Here is a 21,340-nt window from a genome sequence, read left to right as displayed (position 1 = left end):
ATTAGAAATGTTGCTTTGACAACTGTCCTAAACAAAATAACTAAATACAAAATAAATTAGAATTTACATATGCAATTTATTATTATTTAACTTTAATTTTATATCATTTCTGAGCTTTGTCAGAAAAAGTCTTCTTCGTTGCCTTTTTCTCTATCACACTTTAGAAATCATCAGAAGGTATATATTGCTGGAAAGCCTAACAATCTCAAAATTCATCCTTTGAAACCCATTTTAAAATCAGACATTGCATTACCATGAAAATGGTACATCAATATCATGTCACAAAATGTTTTCAGTCATGAATTATAAAAATGTAGGTTTGGATCATGCACATTCAAGTCTATCTTCAAATATGTGAGTCACAGTTAACAGGTTAAAGGTTTTGTATTACAACCCGAAAAGACTTTCAAATCACATGAGCCAATATTTTATTCACAATAGAACATAGATAACGTAGCAAATGTTTAAACTGAGAAAGTTTACAATTTTATGCACAAAATGAGCTCATTTCAATTTTGATTTCTGCTACAGGTCTCAAAATAGTTGGGACGGGGCATGTTTACCATGGTGTAGCATCTCCTTTTCTTTTCAAAACAGTTTGAAGACGTCTGGGCATTGAGGCTATGAGTTGCTGGAGTTTTGCTGTTGGAATTTGGTCCCATTCTTGCCTTATATAGATTTCCAGCTGCTGAAGAGTTCGTGGTCGTCTTTGACGTATTTTCCGTTTAATGATGCGCCAAATGTTCTCTATAGGTGAAAGATCTGGACTGCAGGCAGGCCAGGTTAGCACCCGGACTCTTCTACGACGAAGCCATGCTGTTATTATAGCTGCAGTATGTGGTTTTGCATTGTCCTGCTGAAATAAACAAGGCCTTCCCTGAAATAGACGTTGTTTGGAGGGAAGCATATGTTGCTCTAAAACCTTTATATACCTTTCAGCATTCACAGAGCCTTCAAAAACATGCAAGCTGCCCATACCGTATGCACTTATGCACCCCCATACCATCAGAGATGCTGGCTTTTGAACTGAACGCTGATAACATGCTGGAAGGTCTCCCTCCTCTTTAGCCCGGAGGACACGGCGTCCGTGATTTCCAACAAGAATGTCAAATTTGGACTCGTCTGACCATAAAACACTATTCCACTTTGAAATAGTCCATTTTAAATGAGCCTTGGCCCACAGGACACGATGGCGCTTCTGGACCATGTTCACATATGGCTTCCTTTTTGCATGATAGAGCTTTAGTTGGCATCTGCTGAATCTTTTCAAAACTGCTTGCTTTTTTAGCCATTTGTTGCCCCCGTGCCAACTTTTTTGAGACCTGTAGCAGGCATTAAATTTTAAATGAGCTAATTAAGTGGATAAAAGTGTAACATTTCTCAGTTTAAACATTTGCTATGTTATCTATGTTCTATTGTGAATAAAATATTGGCTCATGTGATTTGAAATTCCTTTAGTTTTCATTTCATTAAAATTTTAAAAACGTCCCAACTTTTCCAGAATTCGGGTTGTAGTTTGCTAAAATTAATTTAGCAATTTAGACAAAAGAAAAATCATAAGCTAACATTAAATAGTATTTTTCCCATAAGCTGTAAAATACACAATGTCTGAGTGGGTCTGTTTTCTAGACGTTCAGAGCAGATTTAAGAGAGACTGATAAAGATCATGCTGGAGGGGTCTCTCTGTATCTGCAGTGTGTGAAGAGACGATCAGCGGGATTCAGAAACACACACATCAATGATGCACTTCTTCACCGGAGATAGAAGAGTTATTATGGATTATAGACTATTTATTTGAGTTAAAAACATCTTAACGCTGGATCGGTGTCAGCTTTTGGCTTTTAGACTGATCCTATGAAAATACTTATATATCAAAATGATTACTAATATGCCAAATATTAAAATTATTCATCATTACTAAAACATTTAATACTGTTATTTCTTTAATTCAATTTTGTTTAAATTTATTGTAGTTTTTTTCCAATGTTTTGTTTGATTATATTTGTTACTTCTAATATTCATGTTTTATTTTTATTGAAATATGTTTATATAACTGGTCCTCTCCATTTGCACTTGCTTTATTGCTCTTGGTTTTGTTTATTTGTAATGCACTTTTCACAATGCATATTATTTCTGTTACATTATGTATACATATAAGTCCACAATAACTTTTTTTGTTATTTAGAGAGATGTGAAATGTGTCATTACTGCTGTGAGAAATGTATTTCTGTAAAATGTTTTAATCATAAAAGCAAAACCATTTAATTTGAATGACAAACACAAGTTATTTTAGTTGATTTATTTGATTTCCACACCTCTGTCTTCTTTTTAGAGGAAAATGTTTCCAAAATGACACAAGAGTCCCATACAATGAACAGAAACTGGAAATAAACAACCAACATACAGAAGAAAAAACAAAAGCCTGAACAAAACACACAAACTGTGTAGAAATGATTTTAAAACAGTCATGTGACACACATTCACTTAAGTCACACATTCCTCCGGGCCTGTGTTCTGATTGGCTGGCTCCTGCGGGCCTGTGTTCTGATTGGCTGGTTCCTGCTTGCCTGTGTTCTGATTGGCTGGTTCCTTGGCCACTTCCTGCAGGTTGTACTTGCGGAAGAGTGTGTAGTCCTTGAGGACGCTGACGCAGCAGACCGTCTTGATGATCTCGATGATGATGGAGAGCTCAGGGCTGGTCAGATCCACCTTATTCAGCGGATTCAGCTTCCCCACCAGACCTGACACCAGCAGAGGACAGACAGGGATGAGACACGTGTGTGTGTGTGTGTGTGTGACAGTGGGTGTGTGTTTGCTGCTGTACCGGCCACATCTTTGATGACCTCCTCTCTCTTGTTGTGGCTGCTGTTTCTGGCTTTGAAGCAGATCTGATATGTGGCTCGCTGCGGTACTTTGAACCAGCGCTCCAGAAACACACTCAGAAACTTCTCCATGTCCTCGGGAAACGCTTTACACGTGCCGCTGACCGGCAGCATGCGCAGGATCACACGCGACTTCCTCTTCTTCGTCTGATGGAGGTCTGACAGGATGTGATGGACCAGCTGCTCTGGGTCTGAGAGAGCGAGAGAGAGAGAGAGAGAGAGAGAGTTATGATCTGAATGTGAGGTGTTCTGATGGAGCTCATGATCTGATTCTCTCACCGACTCCATGAGTGCGAATGAACACAACGTTATTAGCTCCGCTCTCCACTGCACTGAACCTCTGCTGATGCATCTTCATAGACGACTGTATCTGAGACACTTCCTTCTTCAGAGCCGCCTCTGCATCTTCATCATCCTCCTCATCCTCACTGAGACTGTCCTGTGTGTCTGCAGGCTGTAACACATACAGATCTATATCATGACAGTACAGTTATAGTGATACTCTATAGTGACAGTGATACTCTACGATAGTATAGTACAATAGTATAGTGACAGTGATGCTCTATGATAGTACAGTATGATAGTATAGTGACAGTGACGCTCTATGATAGTATAGTACAATAGTATAGTGACAGTGGTGCTCTACGATAGTATAGTGACAGTGGTGCTCTACGATAGTATAGTGACAGTGGTGCTCTACGATAGTATAGTGACAGTGATGCTCTATGATAGTATAGTACGATAGTATAGTGACAGTGATGCTCTATGATAGTATAGTACGATAGTATAGTGACAGTGATGCTCTACGATAGTATAGTGACAGTGATGCTCTACGATAGTATAGTGACAGTGGTGCTCTACGATAGTATAGTGACAGTGGTGCTCTACGATAGTATAGTGACAGTGATGCTCTATGATAGTATAGTACGATAGTATAGTGACAGTGGTGCTCTACGATAGTATAGTGACAGTGGCGCTCTACGATAGTATAGTGACAGTGATGCTCTAAGATAGTATAGTGACAGTGATGCTCTATGATAGTATAGTACAATAGTATAGTGACAGTGATGCTCTACGATAGTATAGTGACAGTGATGCTCTACGATAGTATAGTGACAGTGATGCTCTACGATAGTATAGTGACAGTGGTGCTCTACGATAGTATAGTGACAGTGGTGCTCTACGATAGTATAGTGACAGTGATGCTCTATGATAGTATAGTACGATAGTATAGTGACAGTGGTGCTCTACGATAGTATAGTGACAGTGGCGCTCTACGATAGTATAGTGACAGTGATGCTCTAAGATAGTATAGTGACAGTGATGCTCTATGATAGTATAGTACAATAGTATAGTGACAGTGATGCTCTATGATAGTAAAGTACAATAGTATAGTGACAGTGATGCTCTATGATAGTATAGTGACAGTGGTGCTCTACGATAGTATAGTGACAGTGGTGCTCTACGATAGTATAGTGACAGTGATGCTCTAAGATAGTATAGTGACAGTGATGCTCTATGATAGTATAGTACAATAGTATAGTGACAGTGATGCTCTATGATAGTATAGTACAATAGTATAGTGACAGTGATGCTCTATGATAGTAAAGTACAATAGTATAGTGACAGTGATGCTCTATGATAGTATAGTGACAGTGGTGCTCTACGATAGTATAGTGACAGTGGTGCTCTACGATAGTATAGTGACAGTGATGCTCTAAGATAGTATAGTGACAGTGATGCTCTATGATAGTATAGTACGATAGTATAGTGACAGTGATGCTCTATGATAGTATAGTGACAGTGATGCTCTATGATAATATAGTACGATAGTATAGTGACAGTGATGCTCTACGATAGTATAGTGACAGTGATGCTCTATGATAGTATAGTGACAGTGATGCTCTATGATAGTATAGTGACAGTGATGCTCAACAATAGTATAGTGACAGTGATGCTCTACGATAGTATAGTACAATAGTATAGTGAGTGATGCTCTACGATAGTATAGTACAATAGTATAGTGACAGTGATGCTCTATGATAGTATAGTGACAGTGATGCTCTACGATAGTATAGTACGATAGTATAGTGATAGTGATGCTCTACGATAGTATATTACAATAGTATTGTGAGTGATGCTCTATGATAGTATAGTGACAGTGATGCTCTACGATAGTATAGTACAATAGTATAGTGACAGTGATGCTCTACGATAGTATAGTGACAGTGATGCTCTATGATAGTATAGTGACAGTGATGCTCTATGATAGTATAGTACGATAGTATAGTGACAGTGATGCTCTACGATAGTATAGTGACAGTGATGCTCTATGATAGTATAGTGACAGTGATGCTCTATGATAGTATAGTGACAGTGATGCTCTATGATAGTATAGTGACAGTGATGCTCAACAATAGTATAGTACAATAGTATAGTGAGTGATGCTCTACGATAGTATAGTACAATAGTATAGTGAGTGATGCTCTACGATAGTATAGTACAATAGTATAGTGACAGTGATGCTCTATGATAGTATAGTACAATAGTATAGTGACAGTGATGCTCTATGATAGTATAGTACAATAGTATAGTGACAGTGATGCTCTACGATAGTATAGTACAATAGTATAGTGACAGTGATGCTCTACGATAGTATAGTGACAGTGATGCTCTACGATAGTATAGTACGATAGTAGTGACAGTGATGCTCTACGATAGTATAGTGACAGTGATGCTCTACGATAGTATAGTGACAGTGATGCTCTACAATAGTATAGTGACAGTGATGCTCTATTATAGTATAGTGACAGTGATGCTCTACGATAGTATAGTACGATAGTATAGTGACAGTGATGCTCTACGGTAGTATAGTGACAGTGATGCTCTACAATAGTATAGTGACAGTGATGCTCTAAGATAGTATAGTACAATAGTATAGTGACAGTGATGCTCTACGATAGTATAGTGACAGTGATGCTCTATGATAGTATAGTGACAGTGATGCTCTATGATAGTATATTACAATAGTATTGTGAGTGATGCTCTATGATAGTATAGTGACAGTGATGCTCTACGATAGTATAGTACAATAGTATAGTGACAGTGATGCTCTACGATAGTATAGTGACAGTGATGCTCTATGATAGTATAGTGACAGTGATGCTCTATGATAGTATAGTACGATAGTATAGTGACAGTGATGCTCTACGATAGTATAGTGACAGTGATGCTCTATGATAGTATAGTGACAGTGATGCTCTATGATAGTATAGTGACAGTGATGCTCTATGATAGTATAGTGACAGTGATGCTCAACAATAGTATAGTACAATAGTATAGTGAGTGATGCTCTACGATAGTATAGTACAATAGTATAGTGAGTGATGCTCTACGATAGTATAGTACAATAGTATAGTGACAGTGATGCTCTATGATAGTATAGTACAATAGTATAGTGACAGTGATGCTCTATGATAGTATAGTACAATAGTATAGTGACAGTGATGCTCTATGATAGTATAGTACAATAGTATAGTGACAGTGATGCTCTACGATAGTATAGTACAATAGTATAGTGACAGTGATGCTCTATGATAGTATAGTGACAGTGATGCTCTACGATAGTATAGTACGATAGTAGTGACAGTGATGCTCTACGATAGTATAGTGACAGTGATGCTCTACGATAGTATAGTGACAGTGATGCTCTACAATAGTATAGTGACAGTGATGCTCTATTATAGTATAGTGACAGTGATGCTCTACGATAGTATAGTACGATAGTATAGTGACAGTGATGCTCTACGGTAGTATAGTGACAGTGATGCTCTAAGATAGTATAGTGACAGTGATGCTCTATGATAGTATAGTACAATAGTATAGTGACAGTGATGCTCTATGATAGTAAAGTACAATAGTATAGTGACAGTGATGCTCTATGATAGTATAGTGACAGTGGTGCTCTACGATAGTATAGTGACAGTGGTGCTCTACGATAGTATAGTGACAGTGATGCTCTAAGATAGTATAGTGACAGTGATGCTCTATGATAGTATAGTACGATAGTATAGTGACAGTGATGCTCTACGATAGTATAGTGACAGTGATGCTCTATGATAGTATAGTGACAGTGATGCTCTATGATAGTATAGTCCAATAGTATAGTGACAGTGATGCTCTACAATAGTATAGTGACAGTGATGCTCTACGATAGTATAGTGACAGTGATGCTCTATGATAGTATAGTGACAGTGATGGTCTATGATAGTATAGTGACAGTGATGCTCTACGATAGTATAGTACAATAGTATAGTGACAGTGATGCTCTATGATAGTATAGTGACAGTGATGCTCTACGATAGTATAGTACGATAGTATAGTGACAGTGATGGTCTACGATAGTATAGTGACAGTGATGCTCTACAATAGTATAGTGACAGTGATGCTCTACGATAGTATAGTACAATAGTATAGTGACAGTGATGCTCTACGATAGTATAGTACGATAGTATAGTGACAGTGATGCTCTATGATAGTATAGTGACAGTGATGCTCTACGATAGTATAGTACGATAGTATAGTGACAGTGATGCTCTACGATAGTATAGTGACAGTGATGCTCTACGATAGTATAGTGACAGTGATGCTCTACGATAGTATAGTGACAGTGATGCTCTACGATAGTATAGAACGATAGTATAGTGACAGTGATGCTCTACAATAGTATAGTGACAGTGATGCTCTACGATGGTACAGTGGCATCACCTGCTCGGGGCCATAGAGCGCATCCGCATATTCGTTGAGCAGACTGAAGGCTTCGCTCGTGCACTTGCGCTCGTCCATGTTGCAGGTGACGAGCACGCCCTGCGCGCCCACCTCCAGCTCGCGTGCACCCCTCTGCTTCTTGTGCGCGTGTCCGCAGAAGCGCTTCCTGCTCCTCTTGCGCGTCTCAGACATGACTGTCTTTCTGAATGAAGAGACGGAGAGAAGAAGAGACTGCGGCTTATGAACACGCTCCTGACGCGCGCGTGTTTGTGTCTGTCGCGCACACGCTCTCGGCAGCACGCGTCATACGTAGCGCCGCGTGGGACATGTGATTACGAAACGCGTTTGACGGGGATGCAAAAATTAGTTCCAAGACCATCCATCACACGTGATTTATTTTTTGAAGTTTTGAAAATATATAAAATGAAATGTATATTTGTATGAAGAGTTTTGCTTTCACTTTACTGTTTAAAGCCTCTGTGCATAATGTATTATGAAAGTAATTAATACTGTTTGTTGTAATACATTGTATCAATTCATAATTTAATCAATATTAAAACTAATGAATCCTTAAGTTTGAAATCGGTTTGGTAATTTCTTTGCATTTTTGTATGTAATGATAGAACAGTTTAGTGTTTGAATATACACACACATAAACAGACTGACCGCTAAACGCTAAATATCCAAAAACATAATTTTATTTATATAGCACCCACAGCTTTAAAATACCCGCACAACGACGCCGCTTCCGTTGTTCTGCTGCGTTTCCGGTCGCGTCCCCCAGCGGAGCCTGTGATTGGTGGAGAGCGGCAGTAATCGCACGCAGAGCTGCGGATCAGCGGATGCTAATCGATCTCAGAGCTGTAGATCAGCGGACACACGTGCCGCTTCCTCTCGTGTTTTGACGTGATTATATCGCTGTATTTACACTAGACTCACGTCATGAGGCCCGAGATGAAACGCGCTGCGCTTTAGTTATTCGAGAACATGATTATATGTGGATCAGAGTTTCCAGGGAAGAGGAACTGAAGAACATCTTCATCATCAACAGTGGATAAACAGATGAGATGAAGAGTGAAACTCGACCAGCTGAAGGACAGATGGACTCCTCTTCATCCTCCTCATCCTCGAGCTGTAAGAGGAAGGCAGAGGACAGTCTGCAGTCAGACTCGAGAGAGAAGAGCGAGAGACTGGAGCTCAGCTCACAGGTCACTCATTCAGAATCATTCATCCAGATTCACATTCACTCAGTCACTGTGCTGCACTTGAATCAGTGTGTTGATTCTGCTTCATTCACTGTGTGTGTGTGTGTGTGTGTGTGTGTGTGGATCAGAAGGTGCTGTCGGTGAAGGACGTGTGTGATCTGATGCACTACATCACTCTCAGACGCTCACACAGCGTGAGGAAGCCCAGGTACACACACACACACACACACACACACACACTCTCCCTGATGGTCAGCTGACGTGTGCTGTGTGTTCAGCTGGTGCGGTCTGGGTGATAAGCGAGTGTCCCGTGTGAACGTGATGGTCCTGGATGGACTCACACAGAGTCACTTCTACAGATACTTCAGTCTCTTCAGACACCTGAGGAACAAGTACAGCGCAGTGAGTCTCACACACACACAGTACACAAAAACACTCACACACACACACACACACACACACACACAGTACACAGAAACACACCACACACTCGCTCACACACAGTACACACTCACAGTACACAGACACACACACTCACACTCACACACACACACACACACACACTGCTGACTGTAGTTATTGATCAGAGCTGTGTGTCTCAGAGATGGACTCTGGCGCCCTCTTCTGGTGACCTGCTGACCTCTGACCTCCTCAGCGCTGAGGTCACGGTGTGTGACAGAGCAGCAGAGTCGCACGCAGTGCTTCCAGGTGAGTCGTTCGTTCCTCGCTGATCTGTCGGCTGCTGATGATCCGTGTCACATGACCTGCTGTGTGTCGCAGCTGTGCTGAGGTGGCATCCTGTGATTCGCCGCTTCGGGCTGAGCACCGCCGGGCTGACCCACTTCCTGCTGACCCAACAGGAAATGATCAAACAGAAGTATCCTGTGAAGGGTGAGAAAAACACACACACGCGTCTGAGACATACGACACACACACGTGCTGATGTTATTTTCCCATGATGCCATGCAGGTGGGGAGGGCTGTGAGGGGTTCGTGTGTACGGTGAGTGACAGCTGCGTGACGGACAGCAGCCCTCTGTTCGGTCTGGACTGTGAGATGGTGAGTGGATACAGTGACCTGCGCTGTGATTGGCTGCTCTGATCTGCTCTGTGATTGGCTCTGACGTGTGTCTGTGTTTCAGTGTCTGACGTGTGAGGGGTTAGAGGTCACGCGTGTGGCTCTGGTGGACTGCAGTGGACGCTGTGTGCTGGACGAGCTCGTCAAACCACCAAACCCCATCATCGACTACTGCACCAGGTACATTTGAACTATTTATTTAAATCCACTTAAAAGAAGTAACTTACAAGGACATAAATATTATAGATGCAGTTAAATACATGACTCACACACTAGTGTTATCACAGTACCAAAATTTCAGTATTCAGTACCGATACCAGTGAAAATCCACGGTTCTCGGTAACAACTTCGGTACCAAAGCACAACACAAAAATAGGCTAATTAAAAACAAAAACGCACACTTTTTATCACTAAAAATAAAACCAATGCCATTCTTCATACTTATTTACAATTATGTTTAAAGTGTTTCTACAAGTAATACAATTATGTAAAACTAAACAAGTTTCACCCAAATTTAATTTGTCTTTTAATTAATGAAATTTAAAACACATTTTATTTTTGGTAAATAAAGGGGATTTGCTACGAAAATTTAAACATGGAAGAAATATTGTGTGATTTATTTTTTAATTTTTTCAACAGTAGTAGCAGTATCACATACATTCTAGTAAATAATAGGAATATTTCTAGCACAATGCCTTTATATAAAAATGAACTTTTATTTTGACGGGTTGCCGTGAATACCTTTAAACTGACAATGGTTTTACTCAAATGAAACGTTAAAATGCTTGTGAAGTTTATGCAACCCTCTACGGACACCTTGGCAATTGAATCATCATTGGCTAGTAAATATTTTAGATTACTCGCCAGGCTGATATATAATTAGAACTTTAGTAATTAGAAGTAAACTTGATAACCATGTTTAAATGCATATTAGTCATTTTAACTGAACATTTTAACTGGAATGGTGGTAAAAGAAAAAGGTTAAAGAAACCTGGTACCATCACGTTTTCATTTTTTTAGTAACGACTTGGTACCGAAGTACAAGGTCTTTTGACAACACTATCACACACACTCCCAAACTCCCGCACACACACTTTCATAAACACTCTCACACACACACACTCCCACACACACTCTCTCACACACTCGCGCAAACTCCTGCACTCTCGCACACACTCTTGCACACTAACACACTTTCACACACTCTCACACACTTTATCACAGACTCTCTCACACACTTTATCACACTCTCACACTCTAACATACACTTTATCACACACTCTCGCATTCTTTCGTGCACTCACACACTCTCGCACACACACACACACTCTTCCAAACTCTCTCTCACATTCGCACACTCACTCACACTCTCTCACACACTCACTCACACTCTCTCATACAGTATCACACACTCACACTCTTACACACTTTATCACACACTCTCTCACGCACTATCACACTCTCTCGCGCACTCACACACTCTCGCACTCTCACACTCTCTCGCGCACTCACACACTCTCGCACTCTCTCGCACTCTCTCGCACACTCACACACTCTCGCACACTCACACACTCTCTCACACTCGCACTCTCTCGGACACTCACAAACTCTCGTACACTCGCACTGTCACACTCTCACGCACTCTCACACTCTCTCGCACACTCGCACTCTCACACTCTCTCACACACTCACACACTCTCGCACTCTCTCGCACTCTCGCACACTCACACACTCTCGCACACTCACACACTCTCTCACACTCGCACTCTCTCGCACTCTTTCGGACACTCACAAACTCTCGTACACTCGCACTGTCACACTCTCACGCACTCTCACACTCTCTTGCACACTCGCACTCTCACACTCTCGCGCACTCACACACTCTCGCACTCTCTCGCACACTCACACACTCTCGCACACTCGCACTCTCTCGCACTCTCTCGGACACTCACAAACTCTCGTACACTCGCACTGTCACACTCTCACGCACTCTCACACTCTCTCGCACACTCACACACTCACACTCTCTCACACACTCACACTCTCTCCCACACTCACACACTCTCGTACACTCACACTCTCACGCACTCACACTCTCTCGCACACTCACACACTCTCTCGCACACTCACACTCTCTCCCACACTCACACTCTCGCACACTCACGTACTCTCACACTCTCTCGCGCACTCACACACTCTCACGCACTCTCACACTCTCTCCCACACTCACACTCTCGCACACTCACGTACACTCGCACTCTCACGCACTCACACTCTCTCGCACACTCACACACTCTCTCGCACTCTCTTGCACACTCACACTCTCTCGCACACTCGCACTCTCTCGCACACTCGCACTCTCTCCCACACTCACACTCTCGCACACTCACACACTCTCGTACACTCGCACTCTCACGCACTCACACTCTCTCGCACACTCACACACTCTCTCGCACTCTCTTGCACACTCACACTCTCTCGCACACTCGCACTCTCTCGCACACTCGCACTCTCTCCCACACTCACACTCTCGCACACTCACACACTCTCGTACACTCGCACTCTCACGCACTCACACTCTCTCGCACACTCACACACTCTCTCGCACACTCACACACTCTCTCGCACTCTCTCGCACACTCACACTCTCTCGCAAACTCACACACTCTCCCACTCTCTCGGACACTCACACTCTCTCGCACACTCTCACACTCACACTCTCACACTCTCGCACACTCACACACTCTCGTACACTCGCACTCTCACGCACTCGCACTCTCTCGCACACTCACACACTCTCTTGCACACTCGCACTCTCTTGCACACTCACACTCTCTCGCACACTCACACTCTCTCGCACACTCGCACACTCTCGTACACTCGCACTCTCACGCACTCACACTCTCTCGCACACTCACACACTCTCTCGCACACTCGCACTCTCTCGCACACTCGCACTCTCTCGCACACTCACACTCTCTCGCACACTCACACTCTCTCGCACTCTCTCGCACACTCACACACTCTCTCGCACTCTCTCGCACACTCACACTCTCTCGCAAACTCACACACTCTCCCACTCTCTCGGACACTCACACTCTCTCGCACACTCTCACACTCACACTCTCTCACACTCTCGCACACTCACACACTCTCGTACACTCGCACTCTCACGCACTCACACTCTCTCGCACACTCACACACTCTCTTGCACACTCGCACTCTCTTGCACACTCACACTCTCTCGCACACTCACACTCTCTCGCACACTCGCACACTCTCGTACACTCGCACTCTCACGCACTCACACTCTCTCGCACACTCACACCCTCTCTCGCACACTCACACTCGCACTCTCTCGCACACTCACACTCTCTCGCAAACTCACACACTCTCCCACTCTCTCGCACACTCACACTCTCTCGCACACTCTCACACTCACACTCTCTCCCACACTCACACTCTCTCCCACACTCACACTCTCGCACACTCACACACTCTCTCGCACACTCGCACTCTCTTGCACACTCACACTCTCTCGCACACTCACACTCTCTCCCACACTCTCACTCTCTCCCATACTCACTCTCTCACACTCTCTCCCACACTCACTCTCTCCAACACACACTCCTCACTCTCTCTCACACACTTTGTCACACTCACACACATGTTTATGTGTAGGTCTGTAGTGCTGTGTGTCATTGAGTGCTGTGTGTGTGTGTCAGGTTCTCTGGGATCACACCAGCGCTCCTCGCTCCCGTCTCCACTCGTCTGGCAGATGTGCGGTCCAGACTGCTGCAGCTGCTGCCGCCGGACGCTGTGCTGGTCGGTCACTCTCTGGACGGAGACCTGCGCGCTTTACACGTACTCTTCACTTTACACTGCTTGTGTTGTTTGAATTTTAGTTTGTCATTCATTTGAGTTTGAGTTTTCAGTGCAACATTTATAATTTTCGTTTGTTTTTCCAATGTAACATTTGTGTTGCATATGTTCTTCAGCTTTGTTTCAGTGACTGAAGATGTTGTTTTAACACTGTGTGTGTGTGTGTGTGTGTGTTCAGCTGGTTCATCCTCACGTCATCGACACGTCTCTGCTGTACCGGCAGGAGTTCGGCCGCAGGTTCAAGCTCAAACACCTGGCTCAGGTCCTTCTGAAGTGAGTCAAACACACAGCTGCAGCTCGTCACATTCACACGCTTCAGAAACAGACATGGCTCTGTGTGTGTGTGTGTGTGTGTGTCAGGCGGGAGATCCAGTCCGAGGTCAGGATAGGTCACGACCCCTGTGAGGACGCGCTGGCCGCTCTTCATCTGGCTCAGTACTTCATGAGGAAGGGACCCAGAGAGGTCTGAATCACTTTCTTAATGTCCAAGTTAAATGATTCATTTGAATCAAGTCAGTTCTTTTGGATCAGCGTTTAAACCGTTTAAAACGGTTTTCTGTAAATCAGTCCTTTTGAGTTTCTTCTCAATAAATCAGTCGAAACAATTCACAAAGGAAGGCCTGAATGATTTTTTTGTTGTAAACTGTGGTTTGTGAGTCAATCAATCTTTTGATTAGGTTCTTTTTTCTCAATAATAGCTGTCTGATGTTCTCTCTCTCAGGTGGTTGAGGATCATCTGGAGGATCTGTGGGGTCTGGAGTGTCCTGAGGATGATGACTCTGATCATGTGACCTCGTCCAGTCGTCCCAGCAGGTACTCGTCTCTACATCTGACTCATCTGAGACTAACGCTCCTGCTCTCTGACGGTCTCTCTGTCCAATCACAGCCCTCTCCGCTTTGGCCACGCCCTCAGCAGATCCGGCCAATCAGCAGTGTTCCTGGGCGGATCGGTGGAGAAGAGAGGCTCACTGTCCAATCAGCAGTGCAGGAGACACCAGTGCTCCAGTGACAGAGAGGTGTGTGTGTCTTCATCTCTCACACACACCTGTATCTCACTGTGTGTGTGCGTGTGGTTCAGTCATACATACTAAGAACAGCTGTAACAATACTACCCAATTAAATATAACAATAATTGTTTTTCTTCTAAATTATTTGAGTTCATTTTATGGTTGAATCGCCAATTATTGACTTGAATATGTTTTACTGAATTGTTTTTGTTGTGCATCTCTCTGTGTGTGTGTGTGTGTGTGTGTGTGTGTGTGTGTGCAGGTGGTGTGTGTGTACAGACGGGTGGTTCAGTCCTACACACTCAGTGTTCTTCATTTCTCATCATTCAGAAACATACTGAATCAGACCGCAGCGATGGGACCACACCTTCAGCAGGTACACACACACACACACACACTGGCAGACAGACAGTGTGTCTCTGACGCATGTGTGTGTGTTGCAGGTGTGTGAGCGTCTGCAGCAGATGTGTGTGCTGTATGTCGGCCCGCTGCCATCTGACACCACAGAGACTCTCGTACACAGACTCCTGAAGCGCTGCGGACGACTGCGGATCACACGACTGCTGCACTACACACACGAGGTACACACACACACACACACACAGTCACTGAGACAGTAGAGTGTTTGAGCGTGTGTGTGTCTGCAGGTTCATGCGGAGGTAGTGTTTGAGCATCTTGAAGGAGCTCAGCTCGCTCTAGAACATCTGAATGGACTCCAGATCAACGGCTGCATCATCAAGGTTTCTCACACACACACACACACACACTCTCACACACACAGAGTATCATTCCTGTTCTAGTTCTGGCTGTAGTTCAGTCGTTGGTGTTAGGAGATGTGTGTGTGTCTGTGTGTGTGTGTGTGCTGACGAGGTTCTAATGTGTTTGTGTGAGCGCAGGCGCGGCGTCCCGTACACGAGCTGTGTCTGGATCTGGACCAGCGTCTCTCTGAGCGTCAGAACGATCCTCTCAACGCTCACCTCATCTACGTGAGTAATCTGTCTTCCAAACCGCATCGCCGTGAAGACCAGCTCCTGACCTTCAGACAGTTCGGCCCTGTTCAGAGCGTCACGAGCGCCGCAGAGCATGCTGGGAAACGCAGCAGACACGCCTTCATCAGTGCGTATGAGTCCACCAGAGTGCTGTTGATATGTAAATGACATGATGATGCGAGTGATCTGTGGTTCGTAGGGTTCGAGTGCGCTGACAGCGCTCAGGCCGCGGTGGGCGTCGGCCTCCAGATCGGAAACAGGAAGCTGTCAGTGTGTCACGCTCTGACTCCGCCCCACATGACATCATGGACACGCCCCATTACCACAGAAACCAGCGCAGACACGGCAGAGCAGGGGGAGGAGTCTGACGTGAGTGACAGCTGTCAGTCAAACAGAAACTGTCTGTTTGCTCTCCTGCATCTCTGATGTGTTGTGTGTGTCATGTGACTCTCAGGAGCGACTGCTGGAGCGGCAGATGAAGAAACTGGATGCTAGAGTGGGGAAAGTGTTCAGAGCGCTGGAGGAAAACTGCCTGAGCGTCGTGATCCTGCCCGGACACAGGAGGTGCGTCTCTCTCACACATACACACACACACACACACACACGCACGCACACACACGCACGCACGCACGCACACGCACACACACGCGCACACGCACACACACACACGCACACACACACACACGCACGCACACACACACACAGACACACACACACACACGCACGCACGCACGCACACAGACACACACACACACACTGACGTTCTCTCTGTGTGTGTTTACAGCGACGGCGTCGATCATCCCGGCCTCTGCTTCATTCACATCAAACAGAGCACCTAACAAACACCTGAGTGCCTCCTCTGACTCCGCCCAGCTGATCTGTGATTGGCTGACCTGACACACACACATTTCTACCAATGTTTTTACCGCACAAGCTTTTTCTTACATGAGAGCAGGCTTTTAATGTATTTAAACAGTGTTCAGAGTAAACTGGACTGAAGTGTGCAGTGTCCCTGAGCTGCTTTACTGTACTCACTCATCAGTGTGTGTGTGTGTGTGTGTGACATCACGAGCTGTTCCTTCATCAGTGTGTGTGTGAATGTGTGTGTGTGTGACATCACGAGCTGTTGCTTCATCTATGTCTGTGTGTGTGTGTGTGTGTGTGTGTGTGTGTGTGTGACATCACGAGCTGTTCCTTGATCAGTGTGTGTGTGTGTGTTTGTGTGTGTGTGTGACATCACGAGCTGTTCCTTCATCTCTGTGTGTGTGTGTGTGTGTGTGTGTGTGTGACATCACGAGCTGTTCCTTCATCTGTGTGTGTGTGTGTGTGTGTGTGACATCACGAGCTGTTCCTTCATCTGTGTGTGTGTGTGTGTGTGTGTGTGTGTGTGACATCACGAGCTGTTCCTTCATCTGTGTGTGTGTGTGTGTGTGTGTGTGTGACATCACGAGCTGTTCCTTCATCTGTGTGTGTGTGTGTGTGTGTGTGTGTGTGTGTGAGACATCACGAGCTGTTCCTTCATCTGTGTGTGTGTGTGTGTGTGTGACATCACGAGCTGTTCCTTCATCTGTGTGTGTGTGTGTGTGTGACATCACGAGCTGTTCCTTCATCTGTGTGTGTGTGTGTGTGACATCACGAGCTGTTCCTTCATCTGTGTGTGTGTGTGTGTGTGTGTGACATCACGAGCTGTTCCTTCATCTGTGTGTGTGTGTGTGTGACATCACGAGCTGTTCCTTCATCTGTGTGTGTGTGTGTGTGTGTGTGTGTGACATCACGAGCTGTTCCTTCATCTGTGTGTGTGTGTGTGTGTGTGTGTGTGACATCACGAGCTGTTCCTTCATCTGTGTGTGTGTGTGTGTGTGTGACATCACGAGCTGTTCCTTCATCTGTGTGTGTGTGACATCACGAGCTGTTCCTTCATCTGTGTGTGTGTGTGTGTGTGTGACATCACGAGCTGTTCCTTCATCTGTGTGTGTGTGTGTGTGTGTGTGTGTGACATCACGAGCTGTTCCTTCATCTGTGTGTGTGTGTGTGTGTGTGTGTGTGTGTGACATCACGAGCTGTTCCTTCATCTGTGTGTGTGTGTGTGTGTGTGTGTGTGTGTGTGTGTGACATCACGAGCTGTTCCTTCATCTGTGTGTGTGTGTGTGACATCACAAGCTGTTCCTTCATCTGTGTGTGTGTGTGTGTGTGACATCACAAGCTGTTCCTTCATCTGTGTGTGTGTGTGTGTGTGTGTGTGTGTGACATCACGAGCTGTTCCTTCATCTGTGTGTGTGTGTGTGTGTGTGTGACATCACGAGCTGTTCCTTCATCTGTGTGTGTGTGTGTGTGTGTGTGTGTGTGTGACATCACGAGCTGTTCCTTCATCTGTGTGTGTGTGTGTGTGTGTGTGTGTGTGTGTGTGTGTGTGTGTGACATCACGAGCTGTTCCTTCATCTGTGTGTGTGTGTGTGTGTGACATCACGAGCTGTTCCTTCATCTGTGTGTGTGTGTGTGTGTGTGTGTGACATCACGAGCTGTTCCTTCATCTGTGTGTGTGTGTGTGTGTGTGTGTGACATCACGAGCTGTTCCTTCATCTGTGTGTATGTGTGTGTGTGTGTGACATCACGAGCTGTTCCTTCATCTGTGTGTGTGTGTGTGTGTGACATCACGAGCTGTTCCTTCATCTGTGTGTGTGTGTGTGTGTGTGTGTGTGTGTGACATCACGAGCTGTTCCTTCATCTGTGTGTGTGTGTGTGTGTGTGTGTGTGTGTGTGTGTGACATCACGAGCTGTTCCTTCATCTGTGTGTGTGTGTGTGTGTGTGTGACATCACGAGCTGTTCCTTCATCTGTGTGTGTGTGTGTGTGTGTGACATCACGAGCTGTTCCTTCATCTGTGTGTGTGTGTGTGTGTGTGTGTGTGACATCACAAGCTGTTCCTTCATCTGTGTGTGTGTGTGAACGAAATAAAATGACTTCAGATGACCTGAGATGATGACCTTTGTGACCCCTGAGATTAGTTCATCATAACACCTGTTGTGTTCACTGATTAATCACAGATGATCCATTAAAGGTGGTGATATTAATAACAGTAATAATAACAGATCTGTACAAAGGTTCTTCATTACTGTGGTTTGATTTATGCTTGAAGCAATGTGAAAAACACAAACAACTGTATATGACAAGTCGAAGTGGCTTGGTTTGAGTAAATGACATGCTAGTTATTCAAACCCATGCTATCAGTTGATTGTTCTGGGGTAAATGTGTGCCTGTAACCCAAATCTGTGTGCATCAAATGGAAATTGTATTGAGTTCACTGCAGGAACAGAAGAAAACCCCAAACCCACCTCTCATGTGTCTGCAAAACCCTCCTGTCAAAATGACCAGCCATCCACTTATTTATGAATAGATAAATATAAATGCGGTTTTGCTTATACAATGCAATCCACAAACACACGGTCACTTAGTAGCAAAAATTTAGAAAAACTAAATCAGGAGAAACAAGGCAGCTACTCTTCAGCATCCACAATAAACGCACATGTGAAGACGAAGAGGTTAATTATACGGGTGCTGGTCATATAATTCGAATATCATCAAAAAGTTGATTTATTTCACCAATTCCATTCAGGACGTGAAACTTGTATATTATATTCATTCATTACACACAGACTGATATATTTCAAATGTTTATTTCTTTTAATTTTGATGATTATAACTGACAACTAAGGAAAATCCCAAATTCATTATCTCAGAAAATTAGAATATTGTGAAAAGGTTCAATATTGAAGACACCTGGTGTCACACTCTAATCAGCTAATTAACTCAAAACACCTGCAAAGCCTTTAAATGGTCTCTCAGTCTAGTTCTGTAGGCTACACAATCATGGGGAAGACTGCTGACTTCACAGTTGTCCAAAAGATGACCATTAACACCTTGCACAAGGAGGACAAGACACAAAAGGTCATTGCAAAAGAGGCTGGCTGTTCACAGAGCTCTGTGTCCAAGCACATTAATAGAGAGGCGAAGGGAAGGAAAAGATGTGGTAGAAAAAAGTGTACAAGCAATAGAGATAACCGCACCCTGGAGAGGACTGTGAAACAAAACCCATTCAAAAATGTGGGGGAGATTCACAAAGAGTGGACTGCAGCTGGAGTCAGTGCTTCAAGAACCACTACACACAGACGTATGCAAGACATGGGTTTCAGCTGTCGCACTCCTTGTGTCAAGACACTCTTGAACAACAGACAGCCTCAGAAGCGTCTCGCTTCAAACTGGACTGGACTATAAGGGTCCCAGAGTCTGGAGGAGGAGAGTAGAGTCACACAGTCCACGTTGCTTGAGGTCCAGTGTAAAGTTTCCACAGTCAGTGATGGTTTGGGGTGCCATGTCATCTGCTGGTGTTGGTCCACTGTGTTTTCTGAGGTCAAAGGTCAACACAGCCGTATACCAGGAAGTTTTAGAGCACTTCATGCTTCCTGCTGCTGACCAACTTTATGGAGGTTCAGATTTCATTTTCCAACAGGACTTGGCACCTGCACACAGTGCCAAAGCTTCCAGTACCTGGTTTAAGGACCATGGTATCCCTGTTCTTAATTACCCAGCAAACTCGCCTGAGCTTATTCTCATAGAAAATCTATGGTGTATTGTGAAGAGGAAGATGTGATATCCCGACCCAAGAGTGCAGAAGAGCTGAAGGCCACTCTCAGAGCGACCTGGGCTCTCATAACACCTGAGCAGTGCCACAGACTGATCGACTCCATGCCACGCTCCATTGCTGCAGTCATTCAGGGGAAAGGAGCCACAACTAAGTATTGAGTGCTGTACATGCTCATACTTTTCATCTTCATACTTTTCAATTGGCCAAGATTTCCAAAAATCCTTTCTTTGTATTGGTCTTAAGTTATATTCTAATTGTCTGAGATACTGAATTTGGGATTTTCCCTAGCTGTCAGTTATAATCATCAAAATTAAAAGAAATAAACATTTGAAATATATCAGTCTGTGTGTAATGAATGAATATAATATACAAGTTTCACTTTTTGAATGAAATTAATGAAATCAACTTTTTGATGATATTTTAATTATATGACCAGCACCTGTATGTGAGTGATTGATAATCAACAGCAAAGGAACAGATGTGTAGCCTAACTAGAAACCACTGGAACAAGAAGGACTGAGAACTCAACCAACCAATGGAAACCAAACACAACTTCATGTGAATGAACAATTAATCATGTGTCATTTATCTAATGTACATTACTTTAGAAATCAAGAAGCTTATCTCGTCACATGTTGTTTTTACTTTCAGATGAACATTTTTAAACTGGATGACCAGAGCACCCTAAATTTTGGAACTTCTGCGCCTATAGCTTTAAACATTTGTTCACCAGGTTTACGAGAAGCATCATGTTTGTTTTTCCAACTAACTGGAGCCCACAGAACCACTGACACACCACAGACCACATTCACACGACTGCTCTGCAAAGCTTTGTCGAGAAAGAAAGCTCTCCTCTAAACTCAACAGATAAAAGAGTCTGCTTTTTATTTC

The 21,340-nt window shown here is 44.0% G+C and overlaps 2 protein-coding genes and 1 long non-coding RNA gene across 3 annotated transcripts; 1 reads left to right on the top strand and 2 right to left on the bottom strand.

Moving 5' to 3' along the window:
* Window positions 1-2,284: 2,284 nt before the first annotated feature.
* On the bottom strand, window positions 2,285-7,841 carry LOC132144339 (THUMP domain-containing protein 1-like). The gene is made up of 4 exons (XM_059555116.1): window positions 7,650-7,841; window positions 3,162-3,336; window positions 2,825-3,073; window positions 2,285-2,741 (listed from the first exon to the last, which is right to left on the bottom strand). Exons 1-4 carry the CDS (start codon window positions 7,839-7,841, stop codon window positions 2,485-2,487), a joined length of 873 nt encoding a protein of 290 aa, XP_059411099.1. The 3' UTR covers window positions 2,285-2,484.
* Window positions 7,842-8,474: 633 nt separating this feature from the next.
* LOC132144193 (RNA exonuclease 5-like) lies at window positions 8,475-16,812 on the top strand. The gene is made up of 19 exons (XM_059554962.1): window positions 8,475-8,857; window positions 8,983-9,062; window positions 9,133-9,256; window positions 9,457-9,562; window positions 9,635-9,745; window positions 9,824-9,912; window positions 9,995-10,110; window positions 13,656-13,794; window positions 13,991-14,085; window positions 14,173-14,275; window positions 14,534-14,625; window positions 14,699-14,828; window positions 15,082-15,195; window positions 15,263-15,400; window positions 15,467-15,559; window positions 15,716-15,935; window positions 16,008-16,177; window positions 16,263-16,372; window positions 16,593-16,812. Exons 1-19 carry the CDS (start codon window positions 8,717-8,719, stop codon window positions 16,645-16,647), a joined length of 2,226 nt encoding a protein of 741 aa, XP_059410945.1. The 5' UTR covers window positions 8,475-8,716; the 3' UTR covers window positions 16,648-16,812.
* A 2,653-nt stretch (window positions 16,813-19,465) lies between these two features.
* LOC132144229 (uncharacterized) lies at window positions 19,466-20,035 on the bottom strand. The gene is made up of 2 exons (XR_009434339.1): window positions 19,970-20,035; window positions 19,466-19,772 (listed from the first exon to the last, which is right to left on the bottom strand). It is a non-coding gene; the product is annotated as an uncharacterized LOC132144229 (long non-coding RNA).
* Window positions 20,036-21,340: the final 1,305 nt, after the last annotated feature.

The sequence above is a fragment of the Carassius carassius genome, chromosome 7 (assembly GCF_963082965.1).
Source record: "Carassius carassius chromosome 7, fCarCar2.1, whole genome shotgun sequence".
Lineage (NCBI taxonomy): Eukaryota > Metazoa > Chordata > Actinopteri > Cypriniformes > Cyprinidae > Carassius > Carassius carassius.
This window is presented reverse-complemented; position numbering and strand designations above follow the sequence as displayed.

What these genes read in the sequence shown, in the direction of transcription:
- LOC132144193 (XM_059554962.1), top strand. Translation starts at nt 8,717, where the DNA reads ATGAAGAGTGAAACTCGACCAGCTGAAGGACAGATGGACTCCTCTTCA. An exon ending in GACTGGAGCTCAGCTCACAG is followed by an intron (nt 8,858 to 8,982) that starts GTCACTCATTCA and finishes TGTGTGGATCAG; the next exon opens with AAGGTGCTGTCGGTGAAGGA. An exon ending in CACAGCGTGAGGAAGCCCAG is followed by an intron (nt 9,063 to 9,132) that starts GTACACACACAC and finishes CTGTGTGTTCAG; the next exon opens with CTGGTGCGGTCTGGGTGATA.
- LOC132144339 (XM_059555116.1), bottom strand. Translation starts at nt 7,841, where the DNA reads ATGTCTGAGACGCGCAAGAGGAGCAGGAAGCGCTTCTGCGGACACGCG. An exon ending in CATTCGCACTCATGGAGTCG is followed by an intron (nt 3,074 to 3,161) that starts GTGAGAGAATCA and finishes TCGCTCTCTCAG; the next exon opens with ACCCAGAGCAGCTGGTCCAT. An exon ending in GGTCATCAAAGATGTGGCCG is followed by an intron (nt 2,742 to 2,824) that starts GTACAGCAGCAA and finishes TGCTGGTGTCAG; the next exon opens with GTCTGGTGGGGAAGCTGAAT.